Source organism: Dipodomys ordii, unplaced genomic scaffold (genome assembly GCF_000151885.1).
Source record: "Dipodomys ordii isolate 6190 unplaced genomic scaffold, Dord_2.0 Scaffold119, whole genome shotgun sequence".
NCBI classification, from domain to species: Eukaryota; Metazoa; Chordata; class Mammalia; order Rodentia; family Heteromyidae; genus Dipodomys; species Dipodomys ordii.
Genome location: NW_012267335.1, coordinates 4,593,144 through 4,611,143, shown reverse-complemented (window position 1 = coordinate 4,611,143; position 18,000 = coordinate 4,593,144). Strand labels below are relative to the sequence as shown.

The following is an 18,000-nucleotide window of genomic DNA, read 5'->3' as shown; positions in this document are numbered from 1 at the left end:
AATGTAAACACACAAAAGTGACATAAAAGTAGCTTTGGGAATATATGAGCCATAAAAGCATTTCATGTCTAAATGTGTCTTTTCCTCAAGATACCTCATCATAGATATGCGAGTAGCATTTCAAAATCTAAAAAAAGAAATCAAGAACCCATAATGTCTGACATGAGTGTTACTGACCTGAATAACCACTCCAGAGCCACATGTACAAAGGGAGTTAATTATGACTTTCTAGAAATTGATTCGGGTAAGTTGCTGATTGTGGAGCTAACTAGTGATGATATGGATAACTTTTCCTCTAAGGTTAAACTTAGAACTATACGAAGAGTATCAAGACTCAGTAGATCTGAAACTTCTAGTTTCAGCAATCTGTAAAAAATAAAGGACAGTAAATGACCCTGTAAGGAGGGCATTATTTTTTATGAGATCACAGTCATAAAAGTTGTAGTTAATAACTCAGGGGCATTTCCATGGCCAATTAGCAGAAAGGATACATGATGATAAGCAAGCATGCAGTTCTAGCATCAGAACTAATGTAAGCTTGGTAACTGGATGAGAGTAAGATGACATCTGTGCTTAGCCCCACAGGAAGACGGTTTAAGATCTAGCTGAGCGCTATCAGTCCTTGGAGAGATGTAGGTATTTATTTTTATTCTGTTTGCTGCTCCTGGAGCTTGAACTCAGGCCCTCAGCACTGCCCTTAAACCTGTCTGTGCTCAAGGCTAGCGCTCTACCACTTGAGCCACAGCACCACTTCTGGTTTTTTTTGTGTATATGGTACCCAGGGCTTCACGCATGCTAGGCAAGCTCTCTACCACTGAGCCACCTTCCCAGCTCCTAGGTATTTTTATATAAAGAAGTTTCAATTGTACCAATAGGACACTCAGGATGTGTCTGTCCCATATTCTCACAGGGAGGTACAGAGGTGGGCTGGGGACTGAGTATTTATGAGTTACTGAGTGCCAGGCATGAAGCCAGAATCTTTGCACAGAGCGAACCGGTGGGGTAGGTTTTATTTCCGCCATTTCGGTGCTGAGGAAAGGAGAGGCAGGGAGGTTAGAGAACTGGCCGCAGTTAGTATGTGCATAGGGCAGGATCTGAGCCCAGATAGACCTGGTTCCAAACTCAGGAGGTTGACACAGCCCTCCATGATCTCCCAGCAGGGTCATCTTCTTTTACTACGGATGAATTTGAAGTCACAGGCGCTGTGCCTGTGTTGAACTACACCGCCTCATGGAAGCCTGCAGTGGCTCTTGGGAATTTGGCTTCCTGATGTAACAGGGTTACCCGAAGAGATTGAGTACAGTCAGGCCTTGGAGCCTTTCTCCAAGACAGTTCCCTGTGCTGCTGTTCCTGCCTTTTATCTGCCTTTACTGCTTCTAATCCCATTTCTGCTGGGTAGTACAGTATCAATACTGATAATTCACCATTAGTCCATTTCTACACAGCATTAGTCTCCCTCCTTCCCTGTGATCAGGCCGGTTCAGCATGGTGCTCCTCTGTACCTGGGGGACTGTCTATCAGGAAGCCCAGTCTGAACTGAATGGCATCCGATGACTGTTTGCTCATCTTGTTAGAAGACAAAATACAAGTGCCTATTACAATACAACTGGCCTGCCTTAAATTCATCATATTCATTCGGCCAACTCAGGCTCATTGAATGTACCTGGGAGTCATAAACTATGCTGGGTTTTAGAACATAAAGGCGAAAAGTCCCGCTCAAACCCTTTGAGGACCTATAAACTTAATGGGAAGACAGGCAATTTTTCAAGAAATTGTCACAGAGGTAACGGGAGAAGAAATAGGAGATAGTGCTTGGGGTAGTGAAAAGATACCTCAGGGAGTACAGTCCGGAGACAAGTTTGAAGGATGGCAGGAAGAGGGAGAAGCATGAGGGGCGGGCACAGGGCAGGGGGTGGGCACAGGGTAGGGGGCGGGCACAGGGCAGGGGGTGGGCAACCATAGCCGGCTTGGAAATGCTTCCCTGTAAAGCGTCCCATAGAAACAGTGCTAAATAAGGGACGGATGCACAGAGGCTACATGCTTCACGAGCGTGTCAGGTTGGTGAGGCTGAGCGCTTTAACCCAGATATGACCAGAACACCTGGAGTGAATGACAAGCGGCATCTGTACAGCTGAGTACTCAGGATACTGATGCGTGTGGTGTGGTGGATGCACAAAGTACAAGCGATGGTGAGCTGGTGAGTTACAGCAGTAACAGCGGATGCAGGAACTGGGCTTGGAAAGGCTCTTTTGACAGAGGACCGCAGAGGGGAAAGAACACAGGGCAACCTTGCTATTGGCTCGAGGCTAGCTAGCAAGTGACTTCACGGTAAACGCGGCAGTCACCAACTTACAAAATACCCGTCTACTGATATGTTGCACACAATACAATGGCAGCCTGCTAAATAGAAATCATTAAATATTTTGCATATAGAAGTATGCCATGCAGGAATATTAGTTTTTCTTTCTTCTTTTTTTTTAAATGCCCATCCTGGAGCTTTAACTCAGGGCCTGGGTTCTTTTGCTCAAGGCTTACGCCCTACCACTGAGCCATAGTGCCACTTCTGGCTTTTGTTTTTTGTTGGAGATAAGAATCTCACAGACTTTCCTTCTCTGGGCAGGCTTCAAACCATAGTCCTTAGATCTCAGCCTCCTGAGTAGCTAGGATTACTGGCATGAGCCACAAACATCAGGGCATTAGTTTTAATTGTGATTAAATTTTAAAAAAAACTTCCATTTTTGCTGGAGATGTTAATACAAATGCTTATGGAATTAGTGGAATTTTTTTATTGTGTGTCAACTGACCTTTCCTATTTTTCCTTATTTTTGAATTCAATGTTTAAAATCAGAGTTTTTCAATCCTTGTTTTATACCAAGAGCATAGTTTAAATAGGACCAATAGTGCAATACTACTTTATCTTTTACTTTAGCTCTTAATTACTCATCTTTTAATCACTTTCCCACTTCAATCATTCTAAGGGGATTTTAATTGTGATATATACACATATCTATGTGTGTATATATATACATATATCACAATTAAAATAAAAGTATATTTTCCAATAATTCTTTCAAAGAGTCCTTTCTTCTCTGCAAACTCCCATTTCTCATGTCTCTTTTCTCATGGATGAGTTCCTCTCTTGTAATTGTGTAGTAATACAAATTAGTGTACTGAGTTCTGCGTTCTAAATTTCCTCGGTTTTCTTGAAGTTGCTACTTTGGGTGGAGCTCCATAAGGAGCAAGGCAATGGTTAGGTGGTTCAGGATGGGCTAGGGACCTCGGGGCCCTTCACAGGGCTTCTCCTCCTCAGCTCACCCAGCCCTTGATTCCAGGGCTCCCCGGAACTCTGTGTGAAACTCTGCTTCTCACTGGCTTCTTCCTCAGGAAGCATTCAATTTCACCAACTGCCTCCACTGTTTCCAGTGAGTTTCTATGGCTCCTCATCTACGCTGTGTGGACATATGGTCTGCCATACTTACTCGGCTGTGTCCATGTAGTTATGCTTTTTTATTGGTTCTTTGGAGGAACTTGGGTTTGTTGCAGAGATAAACCCATGGGCCAGTCTGCCACATGCAGCCAGAAATCTTGAGAGGATTCTAGATAGTCCAGTTGACAAGAAGACCAGTGTTGATGCCCTTGAGTCTTATATACTTCAAATGGCCCTGTTTTAGTTAGTTTTGTTTTTGTATTAACTCTTCAGTATTAGTTTGGAACAACTAAGCTCCTCTGGCATTTCTTTCTAGAAAACCAGCATAACCACATGGTCCAGTTTTGGAAAGACTTGCCTAGGGAAAGAAAGTTGATTGAACATATCAACTTTGGTTTTTCCATTTGGGATGGTGTTAGTGTTTGTTTCTAGAATGTTATGAAGTCAGACCTGGAAGTTATAGGTGAATTATTTTTTTTGTGATCTTGTGAAGAAAGGCCAGTCAGTGAACTCAAGATACTTTTGATAGGAGAACACAAATCTCTGCTCTGCTCTCCTTCCCTCCCCTCCCTTCCCTTCTCCTCCTCTCTAGCCTGCTCCTTCTCCCATCCCCTCTTTCTTGGTGCTTGGGAATCACCCCAGGGCCTGCATGCTGGGCAAGTGCTTTACCACTGAGCTACCCTGCCCCCAGTGTTCAGATTTACTATTTCTGGTGCTTCAATGGAGGACTGACATTAACTATAAAATTAAGTGTTCTTTGCAAAATATTTTTTTCTGCTTCATATTTTGTAATTATAAAGAAAGAGAGAAATTTAGTTTTTAGCATTCACCTTGCTCACTAATTAAATCTCTACTATCTGGAGCTTAAACATTTTGGTGACAAAGTAGTTCTAAAATGTGTTGATGAGCTGGAGCTATTCTTGGGTGATTAAGAACGGTTCTACTTTAAAGGTACTTGATTGATGATATGAACTGATTCACATAAAGCACAGTCTGCTCTGACTGGGGTGAGCTACAAGAAGTTTGCTCCTTAACTTGGATAAACAACTCTGAATGTAGTATTGTGCCTCATTTGTCCAAAAAAAACACAATTCCACGTCATGTCTCTGTTGTTTTTAACCACTTTCCTGAGAAGAAGAAGTGAGAAAATATATGTGGTATTTACTGTAAAAATAAAAGCATCATAAATATGCAAAAATCGCAGATGTAGGGGCTGGGAAGGTGGCTCAGTGGTAGAGCACTTGCCTTGCATGCTCAAGACCCTGGGTTCGATTCCTCAGCACCACATAAGCAAATAGAAAAAAGCCGGAAGTGGCGCTGTGGCTCAAGTGGTAGAGCGCTAGCCTTGAGCTGAAGAGCTGAGGGACAGCGGCCAGGCCCAGAGTTCAGGCCCCACGACCGGACCCCAAAAAAAAAAAATCGCAGATGTAGATATTGGAACTATATCCCACACGGTGTAATCACATAAACAGAAATGCATAAAGACTTCTCCACACTCCAGAAGAAACCCAGTGCTTTTTCCCCCTAAGTAATGTGTGCATATCATTTAGTGAGAATATTGAAATGCAATAGTGAAGAGTTGTTTTATAATATATACATGTAAACACACATATACAACCTGTTTTTGATTTTTGGGACATACCTCGTGTAGCCAGTCTGCCCTTGAGCTCCTGATATTCCTGCCTCAAGCATGCCAGTATTACAGATGTGAACTACCACGTTCAGCATTGTGTAATATTTTGACTTAAATTGCATGCCACTGTGGCTCTTACTAGAATCTACACTAAGGCTATATAAGAACCAGGCAAGTTCCACTTAAGAACATTTTGTGCAGAGGAGTACAAGGTCTACAGAGCATAGGGCTCCCAGATGGCGCACAGGCCACAGCTGTAGACCAAGGCCAAGGGCTGGTCTTCTAGTCACTTCCATGCACTGTCTCTTCTGCCAATTATTTCATTTGAAGATGGGAAGATGCTGGACCTCACACTGACTCTCTGGAGTCTTTAAGCATGTGGGGTGGGAGGGAATTGTGGGCCTGGCTCCTTTGCATGTTGGCGTAGTGGCCCTGGAAGGGGTAATGCGTGAGCATGCAAGATCTTGAGCCTTTCCTAGTATGATGGGGACTCTAACTATAATCACAGAGTCAGACTCTGGAAAGGCTCTTAGAAATTACCTCTGGCCACAAATGCTTAACAGAAAAGAGGGTTGGTGGCTTCCCAAGGCCAAACGAAGCCAAATGCCCACGTTCCCGTGTCTGGCTTCTTGTGTTCCCTTGATAGACTCTGACCTCCAGGAGCTCTAGTGATATTCTGGTGCTGAACCACTGAAGCTCACTCCTGAAATACTGCAACTTACTGAGCCTTCAGACTCTGATTCTTCAGAGCCAATCTTATGAAACACGGGAGGCACTTTCACATTTCCCAGCTGTTTCTGTTTCTCAGTCTCTGAATGGTAGCATTTCCCCATGATTCACTTTTGAATTGAAGTGCAAACAGAAACGTTATCTCATTTATACCCGATGCTCCTCAAACCGAGAAAGTGCTGGCCTACTGTCTGGGCTTCATCCATCGGCTGCTGCCTGGTTTCCGAGCTCTGTGCACAGCATGGCGACGTCTGGTAAAGTCCAGGTCTGCTCCATGGGCCTGCCCGTGGTTCACACTGGAAATAGCTGCACTTATCCCAAGTAGGACAACCTTGTGAGGAGCCATTAAACCGGAGATGGTGCTGTCCAGAGCATCTGCGATTTCATCTGCTGGCAGAGTTGCTTCACTGCAGGAAGACACATTTCTTCTGGGTGGATGGTGTGTGTCATATCCAGGCTGAGTGCTCCAAGTGTCAATAAAAATCGATTCATTCTCTCCCAGGCCAAATGTGACTGTGATGCTCCTCTGTCCTCTATCAGACACACGAGACAGGAAAACCTTGGCTGTCTGGAGGCATGTGATCACAGAAGCCCCCTTGGACTGTGGATTGGACAGTTGCCTTCTGGGTGAGCTTGACGGTCGAGTCCTGTGCTTACTGCAAGGATCTCTGCTCTTCACAACAGCTGTCCTCTCTGAAGCTGTGGTTGTGCTGGAGAGTTGGAGGGTTCAAGAACAAGGGGATAATGTTTCTCCAGGGACAGACACGTTGAGAGATGTGTCCTAAGCAGTATCATAATCTGCGAATGCTTCATGCTGAGTAGAAGTCCTCATGGAAGCCTCACCACTTCCAGAGGAGGAGATGACAGAGGGGTCTTACTTCTTCAATGGGCAGCAGATTCTTTTATTGGCCACAATGGACTATGCTCACACATCAACACGGTCATCATCCCAAGGCTAATGGGACTGTCACCGGCAGCGAGGGAGATATTCTCCTGGCTGGTTCCAGCTGGCGTATTTAAGCACAGTGAAGGGCAGCTACTTCGCCATTTTTGGCTTTAAGGCCAGTCAAATAGGCAGTTGTGGCAACTTACTCTTACAGCTCCCTCATGAACACGGAAAAGCTTGATAGTTTTTTTTTATATCAAATATCAAGGTTTACTAACAAACTCATCTCTCCCTGTAGACAAGGCCACATGTCATTAGAAAGAGAGGAATGTGGCTGGACTGACCCTGGTGGCTAAGGTTACGTGAAACCTGTCTGGCCACCTGTAGCCCATTCTCCTGATATGCTCAGATGACAGTGCCCAGGAGGAAAAGTAGATGTCCTTAGCCATGCACTCTCAACCCCTAGGCTGCAGGAGTTGATTAGCTTTTCTTTCTTTCCTTAGATGTGTTCATGTATTCTCAGTGATTATTCCCAACTCTTGACCTGATAAATCCCTTGGGGAACTGGCAGGAAAGAGCTGGGACTGCTCCCCAGGAAGAAGACAGAGATCACAAGTGAACCAGTGATGCTGGGGCTAGCCAATGCGGGAGGTAGCACCACCCGTAAGGTGCTGCTGATTTAGCTGAAGCCCTAGGTGAGGGGGGACTGGCGGGCCCTGGGTTTTTAGGAGAGGAACTTGTGGGCCTGTGGGGAGACAGCTAAGCATTCATTCTCTTAAATGTGCTCATTGTTGAGTGCATCCACATGCTTTGTAGTCACACAAAACCTGGAAATTGCTGTCCGTCAAATGCAGTAAATGTAGTCACATATCCCAAACAGAACTGTGATGTTCACATAAATTTTCTCTCTTTCCTTCAGCTGTTTTGACTCATGAAGATCAGCTTCCTTGGAAAAACCCTGAATATATCTTTTTTTAATTTCCATGTTCAGGTTGGTGTCAGAGCAAGCCTCACAGCATTTAAAACTGTTGAATACAGCAGATACTCCAAATACTTGATCCATTGCTTCCCAAAAAACACAGGCTGTAGAAAATGGGAGTGAATCCACTTCTGGTCTTACTTTAAGTGAGTGTGTGTCTAGCAGTGAAGAATCTCCAGAGGTTTCCATGGAGTTCCCTGAGTCAGAGAAAGTGGGTCATTTCAGAGACTAAACACAAGTCTCTAAATGAACTTTTTAATTTTTTTTTTCATTTTCCATAATTAGTTTGAAATGTGTGTCCCTGGAGAGTCCTGTGTGCCCAACACAAGGACTGTTAAAGCTGACACAAACAACGACTCCAGCCAGGCCACAGCAGGTATTTTTGTCCGCACACACTTTGAAGAATACGAGCATATGCGTACACATACCATTACCTATTTGTATAAACAAAAGTATTCTAACCCCAAAGAGTTTAATATCTCTAGCTTCTTTAAAAAAGGAAATTCAGTTTAGGCACTGACACCAGCTAAAACTACGATGTTCAGGCAAAGATCACAAAAGCACTCAGAAACGAATTCTTTCATGCTCCATAGGACTTTCCCTGCCTCAATTTCTCCTGAAGAGGTATCGATATCAAAGAAAAAGGAGACCAACTCTCCTACTTTACCGACCCTTCTGGTCCACCACTCTCCTATTGAGATGGACAATGGATACGAAGGAAACCTGTGCAGTGATCCCATGATCTGTAAAGATGAGAAAAGAGGAGAGCGGTAGAAGGCAGATGACGGCATGGAGCTTGTCTGTGGATAGAGTGCTGTCATGGTGAATCTCCTCCTGCAGCTGATGGGTTGGGAAAGGATATTCGTCAATCTCTAGGTCTATGAAGGATGCTCCTGAGGGGTTTGGAGGTGGGGTCAATGTAGGTGGGACTCAGCCACACTGGACTCAAACTTTAGAAAAGCTTAAGCGTTCTGTTTTAGCCAAGGGTGGATATGGATTTCTCCTCTGTCTACAGAGGGTCCTGCTGGACTGGGAGAGGTGATCTGTGAGTGTCTCTATCATTGTGGCCAGGTAGGAGAGCAAGCTAGACAGGGGGTCAACATGGGTCTTATCTAAAATGAGCTCCTGTATGGGCAAGGGGATTGTAGGAGACTGTGGCTCAAAATGGACAGCCGGAGGCTTGCAGGTTGCAGAAGGACTTGTGTGTCAGCAACACACATCCTTCTCTCCTGAGATGCTGGGAGTGGAAGGAAAAGGGCTCATCAGAACTCTTGTGCCAGTGTTTGAGGCTCGTCAGAAATATCAACTTGTTTGGTGTCTGTGTTTGGGACCTCAAGGGACTCTTAGAACTGTCAGTTACCTAAGAATAAACAGGCCGCTCCTGGGCCCGCTGGAGTTTTCATCCAGGTGTGGGAACATCGCACCCACTGATGCATTCTCAGTGTCAGTACAGCAAAATTAAGATGCATTTCGGCAATGTCACTAGCCATGTGTGTTCAATACAGTAGACGCACAACTCTTCCCTTGAGGACCAGAGTTGACAGAGCGTTGGCAGAAGACATTTCCCAGAGACTTGGACTACCTTGCGTTTCACCTAGCCAGTGAATTACTAGCCTCCATAATAATTCCTGTGATTTTTTTTTCCAATCTGGAAAGCTCAAAGCCTAGACATGGCCACATGCATCTTGCCAGTTGCTTTTCAGAATGTCCTGCGGGTGGACTTGATTCTACCTCTCTCTACTTCCATCCCTTGCATCTACAGTGGTTTCTTTCCAATTAGAGATGGAAGGCAAATGGTAGTGATCTTTAGGAAATACCACAGGACATTGGTAGGGAAAGAAGGAAATGGGTGGTGGATTCTACAATCTCCTTGAACAATAAAGGGAAATTTCTAGGGCCCCCACCCCCATGTGATGTGGAGTGGCACTGAAGGGTTGTGGGTTAATAAAGGCTCCCTTAGGGTCTTTCTCTATCTCCACTCAGGAGTCTCCAAAGACACAGGGCTATTTGTTTAGCTATGTTTTCCTTTGTTCCTAGGAAACTATTTTCCCTGTAGAAGCAAGCACAGTAATTTTCAGCCAAAGCTGGGGAGTCAGAGGCAAAGTATGTTTTGGCATGATTGGGCCTGCAGATAAAAGCTGCTGAGTGGCATGTGGGAATTCATGCACTCAGCCCTCCGCACTGACAGGGAGGAGAAAGACTGGGATCCTGATTGCCACACGAGGTTACAGAAGACAGGATGTCAGAAATGTTTAAAAACACATAAGCAAGAATGCCTCTTCCAAGATGCCTCTTGGAAGAGCTTGGGTTTTCTTGGATTTGTAATTACTTTTCTTTTCCTTATGGAACTTTTTTTTCTAATGTCAGATCCATCTCATCTTTCCTCTGAACACAATCTGTTCCCACCCTCCCCCTAAAAGTGCTGAAATGTCTTTAATGCACATTGGACCTACAAGCATGCAAGCTCTACTCACCAGGAAAAGAGGGAGAGGGGTAGAAATGGACAAGGACAAGGAGGAACGAAGCAAACTCTTCATCTTCCACTTAGGCTCCTGACTTTAGATACTGTTTATTCTCTCTGTCTCTTCATCCAACCCTTCCTTTGAAACTACCTGTTAGCTTGCTCCTGTTGTAAACTGAAGGTTCAGCTTCAGGCTTATTTATATTCAATAAGCTCTAACGGTTGCCTGCTATAACTTCAACACTAGCTATATTTTATGTCCAAACAGCTCACAGGTGAGGAGTCAGATACAGACCGTAATTTTCTATTTCATTTTTTTGGCTGTTAACCCATGGCATACTTACATCGATTTCATTTGGGACGTTATTTAATCCACACTGAATTTAAAATGCTTTTAGGTCCTCTGCGATTTCCCGAGATGTATGAAATATGCGGTCACTTTTCAAAATGAGGAATCTAAGAGATGACACATTATCTCTTGAAAATCAAGTCCTCATCCAATTTTTATTTTGTTCTTCTTACAGTCCTAAAAAATGCTTATGTCTTAAAGTTTTCTTTCTTTCTTTTTTTTTGAACTGGTGATAAAAAATCATCAGTGTGACTATATGCCTCATGGTGTGAGGGAAGGCTTTCAATATAGGGAAACATCATAAGACTGTCCTCTTCTTAAAAAGGGAACTTATCATTTGACTTGGGTCACACATTTTTATCCTCTGCTCACAATTTTTTCATGGTCAAAATTAGAAGTTTATACCGGCAATAATAATAATAATCCTTAAGTTTCTCCTATTTAAATTATTGATATACTACATCTGTGTTCTCCAATATGGTAACCACCGGTTACATGGTTACTGGGCACTTGGAAAGTGGCAAGTCTAAACTAAAATATTCTGTAAGCGTAAAATGTGTTCCACATCTTGAAGACAGGACACAAAAAGGAATATAAGATATTTTGGATCTCTTGATTAAGTAAAGCATGTTATTAAAATGATCTTTACGCATGTGTTTTTTAAATTTTGTACTGTGGCATATATTTGCCTGGTATTGCATTATTATTAGCCTCAATGTAGAGCTGTCATAAACTCAACAGGCATCAGAAGTTTAACTATCCAGTGAGCAATGTTTCCATCTTGAGGTCTTTACACCTCTAAAAGTCACTTTCTCTTTAGGTTACCTTCTTTGAAATCTTCTAGAGAGCATTTGAACTCTATAGGACTATCTCATCTCTGTCAGAAAAGATGGTGAGGAAATAGACCATAATGTTAAAAAGAGACTAAGTTTAAATAATGGTATTCTGGTTCTTTTCCTTCCTTCCTTCCTTTCCTCCCTCCCTCCCTCCCTCCCTCCCTCCTTCCTTCCTTTGCTCCCTCCCTCCTTCCTTTCTTTTCTTTCTGTCTTTCTTTCTTCCTTTCTTTCTTTTTCCTTCTTCCCTTCCTATCTTTCAAGAATTAATATTGAAATGCTTATCTTTACTTTTTAGCATAATTTTTAGATCTATAAAAATCACAAAGACATAAAAAATGAGACGCTGACTTAAAAGGCAACATCCCAAGATGTTTCATTCTGCTTCTTTATATTTCTCATTTTTCCATACTGAATAGGTTACTTCTATCAAGAGAAAGAAATGCACTCTGTTTAAAAATTACATTATCCACCTACTCTTTTAACTTTAAACCTCAGTTAATTTGCATGCTGATTTTTCTTAGAACTCCTGAAGCTTTTATCTCTTACTCGATTAAATTAAATAGTAGGCACTTTAGCTTTGACCTTCAATCTTCATGCTCACACAGATATTAAAAAAAATTTTTTTTGATAACTACCATCACACAGAACAGGGTTCAGTGGCAGTCTGTGCGGGAGATGCGAGGAAGAATGGTCACATCCAAATGAAACTCAAATGTGTTAAGTCGGATAGGATGGGACACACCTGTAGTCTCGGCTACTTGCTAGGCTAGAGCAGGAGCATTGCTAGAACCCAGGCTTTCAGGCCAGCAGCAAGACCTTGTCTTTTAAATAAAAATAATAGAGGTCCCGCACAGCAACGTGTACACGCGCCAGACAAGCTCTCCTAGCCACAGGCACTCCTGGGAGGCTCGAGCGAACAAACATGTGCAGGACACACACACAGAGGAGGGGGAAATCGTCTCCTGCTGTCGCTTCTTCACCAGCTCCCTCTCCCACCTGCTGGGGGGATGGGGAAGGGCGGGGAGAACATCCAGGGCTGTGGTGAATGTCCAGGTGTCCCCAGAGGCCAGAGTGTGGACACCCAGAGCCTGTCTGCCATCTGTCCTGCTGACTCTGGAATGATCTGGCTTCTAAGAGCCGGGCGGCTATGACTGGTATGCCTGGCCATGATCTACTCATGTGATTTGCGTTGGCTGCCTGGGGAAGGGTTTCCTCTTCCAGCTCCCACAAGGCCAGAGCCCTAGGGCCATGGCTCTGTCAGGCACCACAGAACTTACTGTTAGTCGTAAAGATGACTTCACCTTCTTGGGGCGTGGGGTCTGCGTCCTGGACCACCTGCAAGGCTCCCACCGTCCGCACGGCAGGGTCCAAAGTGACTGAGCTTTCGTTCACGGTGGTATCGCTGGCCCCTGTGATCTGATTGGTCGGCGGTCCTCCCAGTGAGCCCTCAAAGTCAGTGGGCAGGTCGTCCATGCAGTCCGCATTGGGCTAAGGGCAGAGGAGAGCCTGTTCTCAGAGCATGCCACTCACTTACACATGAGATGTCTCTAGACTATGTCGTCCCAAAAGAAAATTAACTTTTCTACTGTTTTCTTCTCCAGCTACTTTATTATTTGTTTAAAGTCTATAATATAGTTCGTTCACATGAAAAAAGTCTTAACATTCACATGTAAAGATCTTCCCAAAATTTCCTTACAAAGGCTCCTGTTAGAGAAAGCTCTGCAGATTTAATTGGAGAAGCAGCAAGATTTCCATGTTTAAATATGTTGGAGGAACAAGGGATATTTATTTTTGAGGGAATTTCCTTTTATGCGGTGTTTGCCACATAGGATAGAGTTGGCATCTTAGTAACTATCCCCAGGGACTCACCACTATTTACAAATATACTGGTGGGAGAAAAGTTGGAGGAGAGAGGAGTCTGACTCACTGTGAAGTGCTCATTAAAGATACACATACACAAACAAACATACACAAAACACTGTGCAAGGATGCTTAAAAAAATAAGCCAGCTGCATGTCTGGTAGCTTATGCCTGTAATTCTAGCAACTCAGGAGGCTGAGATCTGAGAATGGCAATTCAAAGCTAGCTGGGACAGGAAAGTCCAAAAAGCTGGAAGTAGAGCTGCGGTACAAGTAGAAGAGCAAGAACCCTTGAGCAAGCAAACTCAGGGTCAGAGCCCAGGTGTTGCGTTCAAGCCCCAGGAACAGCACCCTCTTCCAAAAGAAATACAAGAAAAAGTAAGCTACAGCCTAACTTCAGAAAAAGACTCCTCCTATGTATTTGACACAGGATCCATCATCTTAAACGTCAAAATCAGGACCATGAAAATAAGGTGAGATCACCTCATTCATTCCGTCACTGCCTTTCTCCCTGAGCTGGCTGCCTGCTCTCCAGCCAAGGTCAAAGCAGCAGAGTTAGCTCCACTGAGCTGGGCAGGAGTTGCAGCCAGAGTTGAACTCCTCTAACTACTGGGACGACTGAGAAAAATATTACTCACTGAACTGTTCATTCTTTGTTTAAGCAATGTGAATGTATTTTTCTCTCTCTCTCCTACATGAGCTTTTAGTTGTGTTGTCTATCTGAATTCATGCAGACTCATTTTAAAATACAGAAGAAAGGTATATGAAGAATGGGTGTGATTTTGTTTTGTACTTTGGGCTGAACTTCAGCTCGATGCGTGGTAATTCCATGCTTCTCCATTCCCAGTATAGGCAGAACACATGGCTGGATGGAGGGAAGAGAATTCTGGGTGGACACTGGAATTAGCATCACATGCTATATTCAGAATTCATTAAGACTCCTGGACTCCTGGGGATGGGGTGCAGTGCTGTGCCCTGGTTCTACTTCCCCGAGGCTGGGTCCCTCAGCGGTGGACGCCACACGGGGCCTCCAGTGTCGGGCAGAAGGCCCTCAGAGTGAGCGCGGACCGTTCTTGTCTCTGTCTTTTGTCTCTGCCTCTTTTGGAAGGGTGCCAACCCTCTAAAACTCAATTTGTCAAAATTCACTTTGCAGAATGACCCACTCGCGAAATCTACTATCGTGAGGGATTTGGACATTTGGACATGAACTCTCTCTCTCCATTATCAGGCTTTCTCTCTCCTCCTAGTCTTTTCTCGCTTTATTTCGATCGCAATTTTTCTTTTACCAGAATGTTTTTAAAGAGAAAAGAAAGTGACAAAACAAGCAGGGGCAGCCTCCTTTCCTCCCCCCCCCCCTGGAGTTCATTACAAGCTCCCAGCTGTGACAGGGCAGATGCCTGGCAGCCGCTGCAGCCTATCTCTGCGACCTCACCTTCACCCTCTGGAAATGGAGCTGTGCGTCCCTCTCTTCAGTGCCACCTGTCCCCATCACCACTCCTTTCCCATCCCCAAGGTCTCCAACTGACTCCAGGCGGATTCCTGGCCCCTCATTCCAGCTCAATGTTACATTTTAGCCAGTGTTGCTTCCCAAGCAGCCGCTGCCAGTCCTGCAGCACCGCTCCTATTCCGCGTGGCTGAGGATCATGCATTTGCTTTGTCTCCTGGCCATGAGCATTGGGAAGAGAAGCAATCACATGGTATGGATCATGAAGTGTTCTGCTCACAACAACTATGTGTTCAGGAAATGTTTTATCTGAGTCTCTGATTCCTGCCCTGAAACGTGGGCACATATGTATCTGATTACGATGAATGACAAGAAGACTTGAGAAAATACCTTAAGGGCTGTGACGTTCCATGCAAAATGTAAGAAACACTATGGAAAGATGTTCACTAAGGAAAACTGACAGTTACATCCACTCTAGGTGGCTCATCCAACAGAATATTTTGAAATGAAACCCAGTTACAGACTTCTAGGAAAAGTCACAATTGGAATTAAAAAAAAGACATCAAATTCTGTCTGTAAACAAATCCCATGAAGGTACAGAAATTCAGCACAGCATTGGACAATGAAAATAGATCGACAGAGTGGAGAACTGTGGAAATATCAGGTACACAGGCTTTTCTAGAAGGGAGCCATCAACCTACTTTTATCAGGACAGTGTTGGTGGGACAAGGGCGCTGCTGGTGTTATTACAGTAGCTTAGGAGATCCACTAATCTGGGCAAAAACAGCTCTGGACCTGGCTGGGTAGAAGGTAGGATCAAAGCACTGTACTGTAGGGCCAAAGGATAAACTGCTTTCAATAGGCAAGAACTCCCAACACTTCCAGGTTAGTGTGATAGTTCTTTGAGCAAAATATACTGGGGACAGACACCTGCTGTGGGGGGCACTTCTTGATCCATGAGCTGTGCTCTCATTCTTTAGCTCCTTGCAGAGAAATCACCAATAAAAAGAAGTGACTCCAGCTCTTCACGTTTGACATACACCTATTTGTCTTACAGCATGGGCAGGTACACGGATTCTTGGTTGAAAACAACCAAATCAAAAAATGCAAACAAAAATAATATAACAGTACTGCCTGGATTGGAATGACCTAGTGGGTGATGGTTACAGCCAGGGTGTCTGTGAGTCAAGGCTATTATTCCAAGGAGAATCAGTGTAAATTGTAAAGTCTGAGTCTGGGACTGAAAGCCTTTGAGACTTGGAAGTGCTATAATTTCACAGACATTTATCGAATACTTAAGTCCATGAAAAGGACACAGAAATGAAGGAATCAACAGACACCACTTATCAGAGAGCGACGGGTCTTTTCAGTGTTCTTTAAATAAAAAGAAATGGTGAGCCAAGAGGGTTCATGCGAGCCTACAGTCCTAGCCCTCTGGAGGCTACAGCAGGAGGAGTATGAGTTTGAGACCAGCCTGGGGTACATGGCAAGTTCAAGGCCATCCTGGGATATATAGCGAGACCCTGTCTTTAAAAACGCTAACATTATTTCTTTAAGCTCAATTGAACACTGTGGTAGAAGGAGCCTTTTCTAATTAAGAGGGCCTGCAGATGACACGCAGGGTTTAATGAAGGCACAGAAACTACCTCATTAGCGTAGAAAGGAACAAGCCCCAGGTTCCTCCAGAGCTGTGACTTTGCCATTCTCTAGGACAAAACAGAAGAGGCCTCTGTGGCGGGCGGTGCGGAAATGCCTGGGCTTCCTGCGCTATCCCCTGCTACTTGTGCTTTATTTTTCACGGAGAATGTGCTGTTCGGCGGGTTGAGCATGGCTGACGGTTATGTTCAAAATCCTTGGAAAAATCCTCCGAATTAAGTAAAATCCTGCTCTACTTGGTAGGCACTAGAGTATAGCCAGAATGTTCAACTGCTAAAACGCACAATCTCAGTACTTTTGAGAACAATCCCAACAACTACCGAGGAATTCTATCTTAGCAGCCATTTATAGTCGTATTTGTAACTTTTCTGCAAGTAGCCCCTGGAGAAATGATAGCTACCTCGAGGGGAAAAGTTTGGAGTCAGAAACTGTTTAGTCCAAAATTTAAGTGCCATGAGGTTGTTTGGTTTCATTATCCTGACCGAAGATCCAGGCTGACACATAGGCTTTGAGCCATAGGAACTAGGTCACAATGTACAATCTGGCTTCCTTTAATTATGAAGATGGTGAAGAGTTTAGAGAGCAAAGACACACACACATACCCCACATTTACTGGCTCCCTTAAAATAGTCAGTTACACTCAGAAGTACACAGAACACAAAGATGGAAGTCTTTGGGGTTTTTTTCCCCGTGTGTGTGTGTATGTGTGTGTGTGTGTGTGTATGTGTGTGTGTGTGTTTGGCAGTAATACAGGTGTACTCAGGACCTCATGCTTGCTAAGGCAGGGTCTCTGTTTCACTTCTAACTCCCTTCTGCACTGATTATTTTTGAGGTAGAGTCTCACTTTATGCACACGCTAGCCTGGACTGTGATGCTATTGTAATAGCATTGTGTTTCCCCTGTGTTGCTGAGGATGATGGATGAACCTTACTGTGTACAGCCACTGTCTTCTTCATCGTGGGGCAACAGGTGTGTGCCACCACGCCCAGCTATGGTATCTCTCAAACTTTTTCCCCTGGCTGGAATCAAGATCAGCCACCTTTCAAGTAACCAGGATTACAGGCCTGAACCACCATGCTTGGTGTGAAGTTTGATTTTTTTTTTCTTTGTCACCAGTGTCTGGTAGAAAAGCTAGTCTCTCTTAACCTTTCACATTGGCTGTAGTGGATTTTTACTGTGAGTACACTATGCATTTACATCTCTGGCCTGAACATGTAAGACATTGTCTTTCAAGGTAGTTCAGAGCTATCGTCATGTAGGTTGATTTGTGTGTGGCGGATCAATCCTGTGAACGGGCATATGGTTGGCACAAAGGCAGCTGGCCCAAGACTGGAAAAGCAGCCAGGGCCTGGCCTCATCATCATCAGCTCTGCCATCTGCGACAGTCACTCTGATATTTTTAAGTGGGCTTTTGGCATTAAAGAAACCTCCAGTACATGATCCGATCCTCCTCTTCAGTGTCAGCTAGGGGCAGGTCATGTTCCCTTTAGTCTCTGCCATTGGCCGTGAGGAGAGAGCATGGACTGACTGCGGGGAAGGGAGGGGGGCTGCTTTCTAGAATTTGCTTGTGTGGTTTCCCTCCCATCTCTGTGCGCAGTGCTTGGACTCGGGGGCCTGGCCTGCTCCCTGCCCTCCTCTGCTAGGAGTGGCTGTGTCTCACCGCCATCGCCAGTGGGCTTCACGAGATATGGCTCTGGGAAAGCCTTTCCCTGGAGCATGTAGCCAGCTGGCCGGGCTCTCT

The 18,000-nt window shown here is 44.5% G+C and overlaps 1 protein-coding gene across 1 annotated transcript in view; it reads right to left on the bottom strand.

Moving 5' to 3' along the window:
- The window catches only part of Rnf150 (ring finger protein 150), a 128,522-nt gene that overhangs the window by 18,434 nt on the left and 92,088 nt on the right, over positions 1-18,000 (bottom strand). Inside the window, exon 6 of the mRNA XM_013029527.1 lies at positions 12,578-12,788. Coding sequence (XP_012884981.1) covers positions 12,578-12,788 — 211 coding nt within the window. The remainder of the gene's footprint in view (positions 1-12,577; positions 12,789-18,000) is intronic.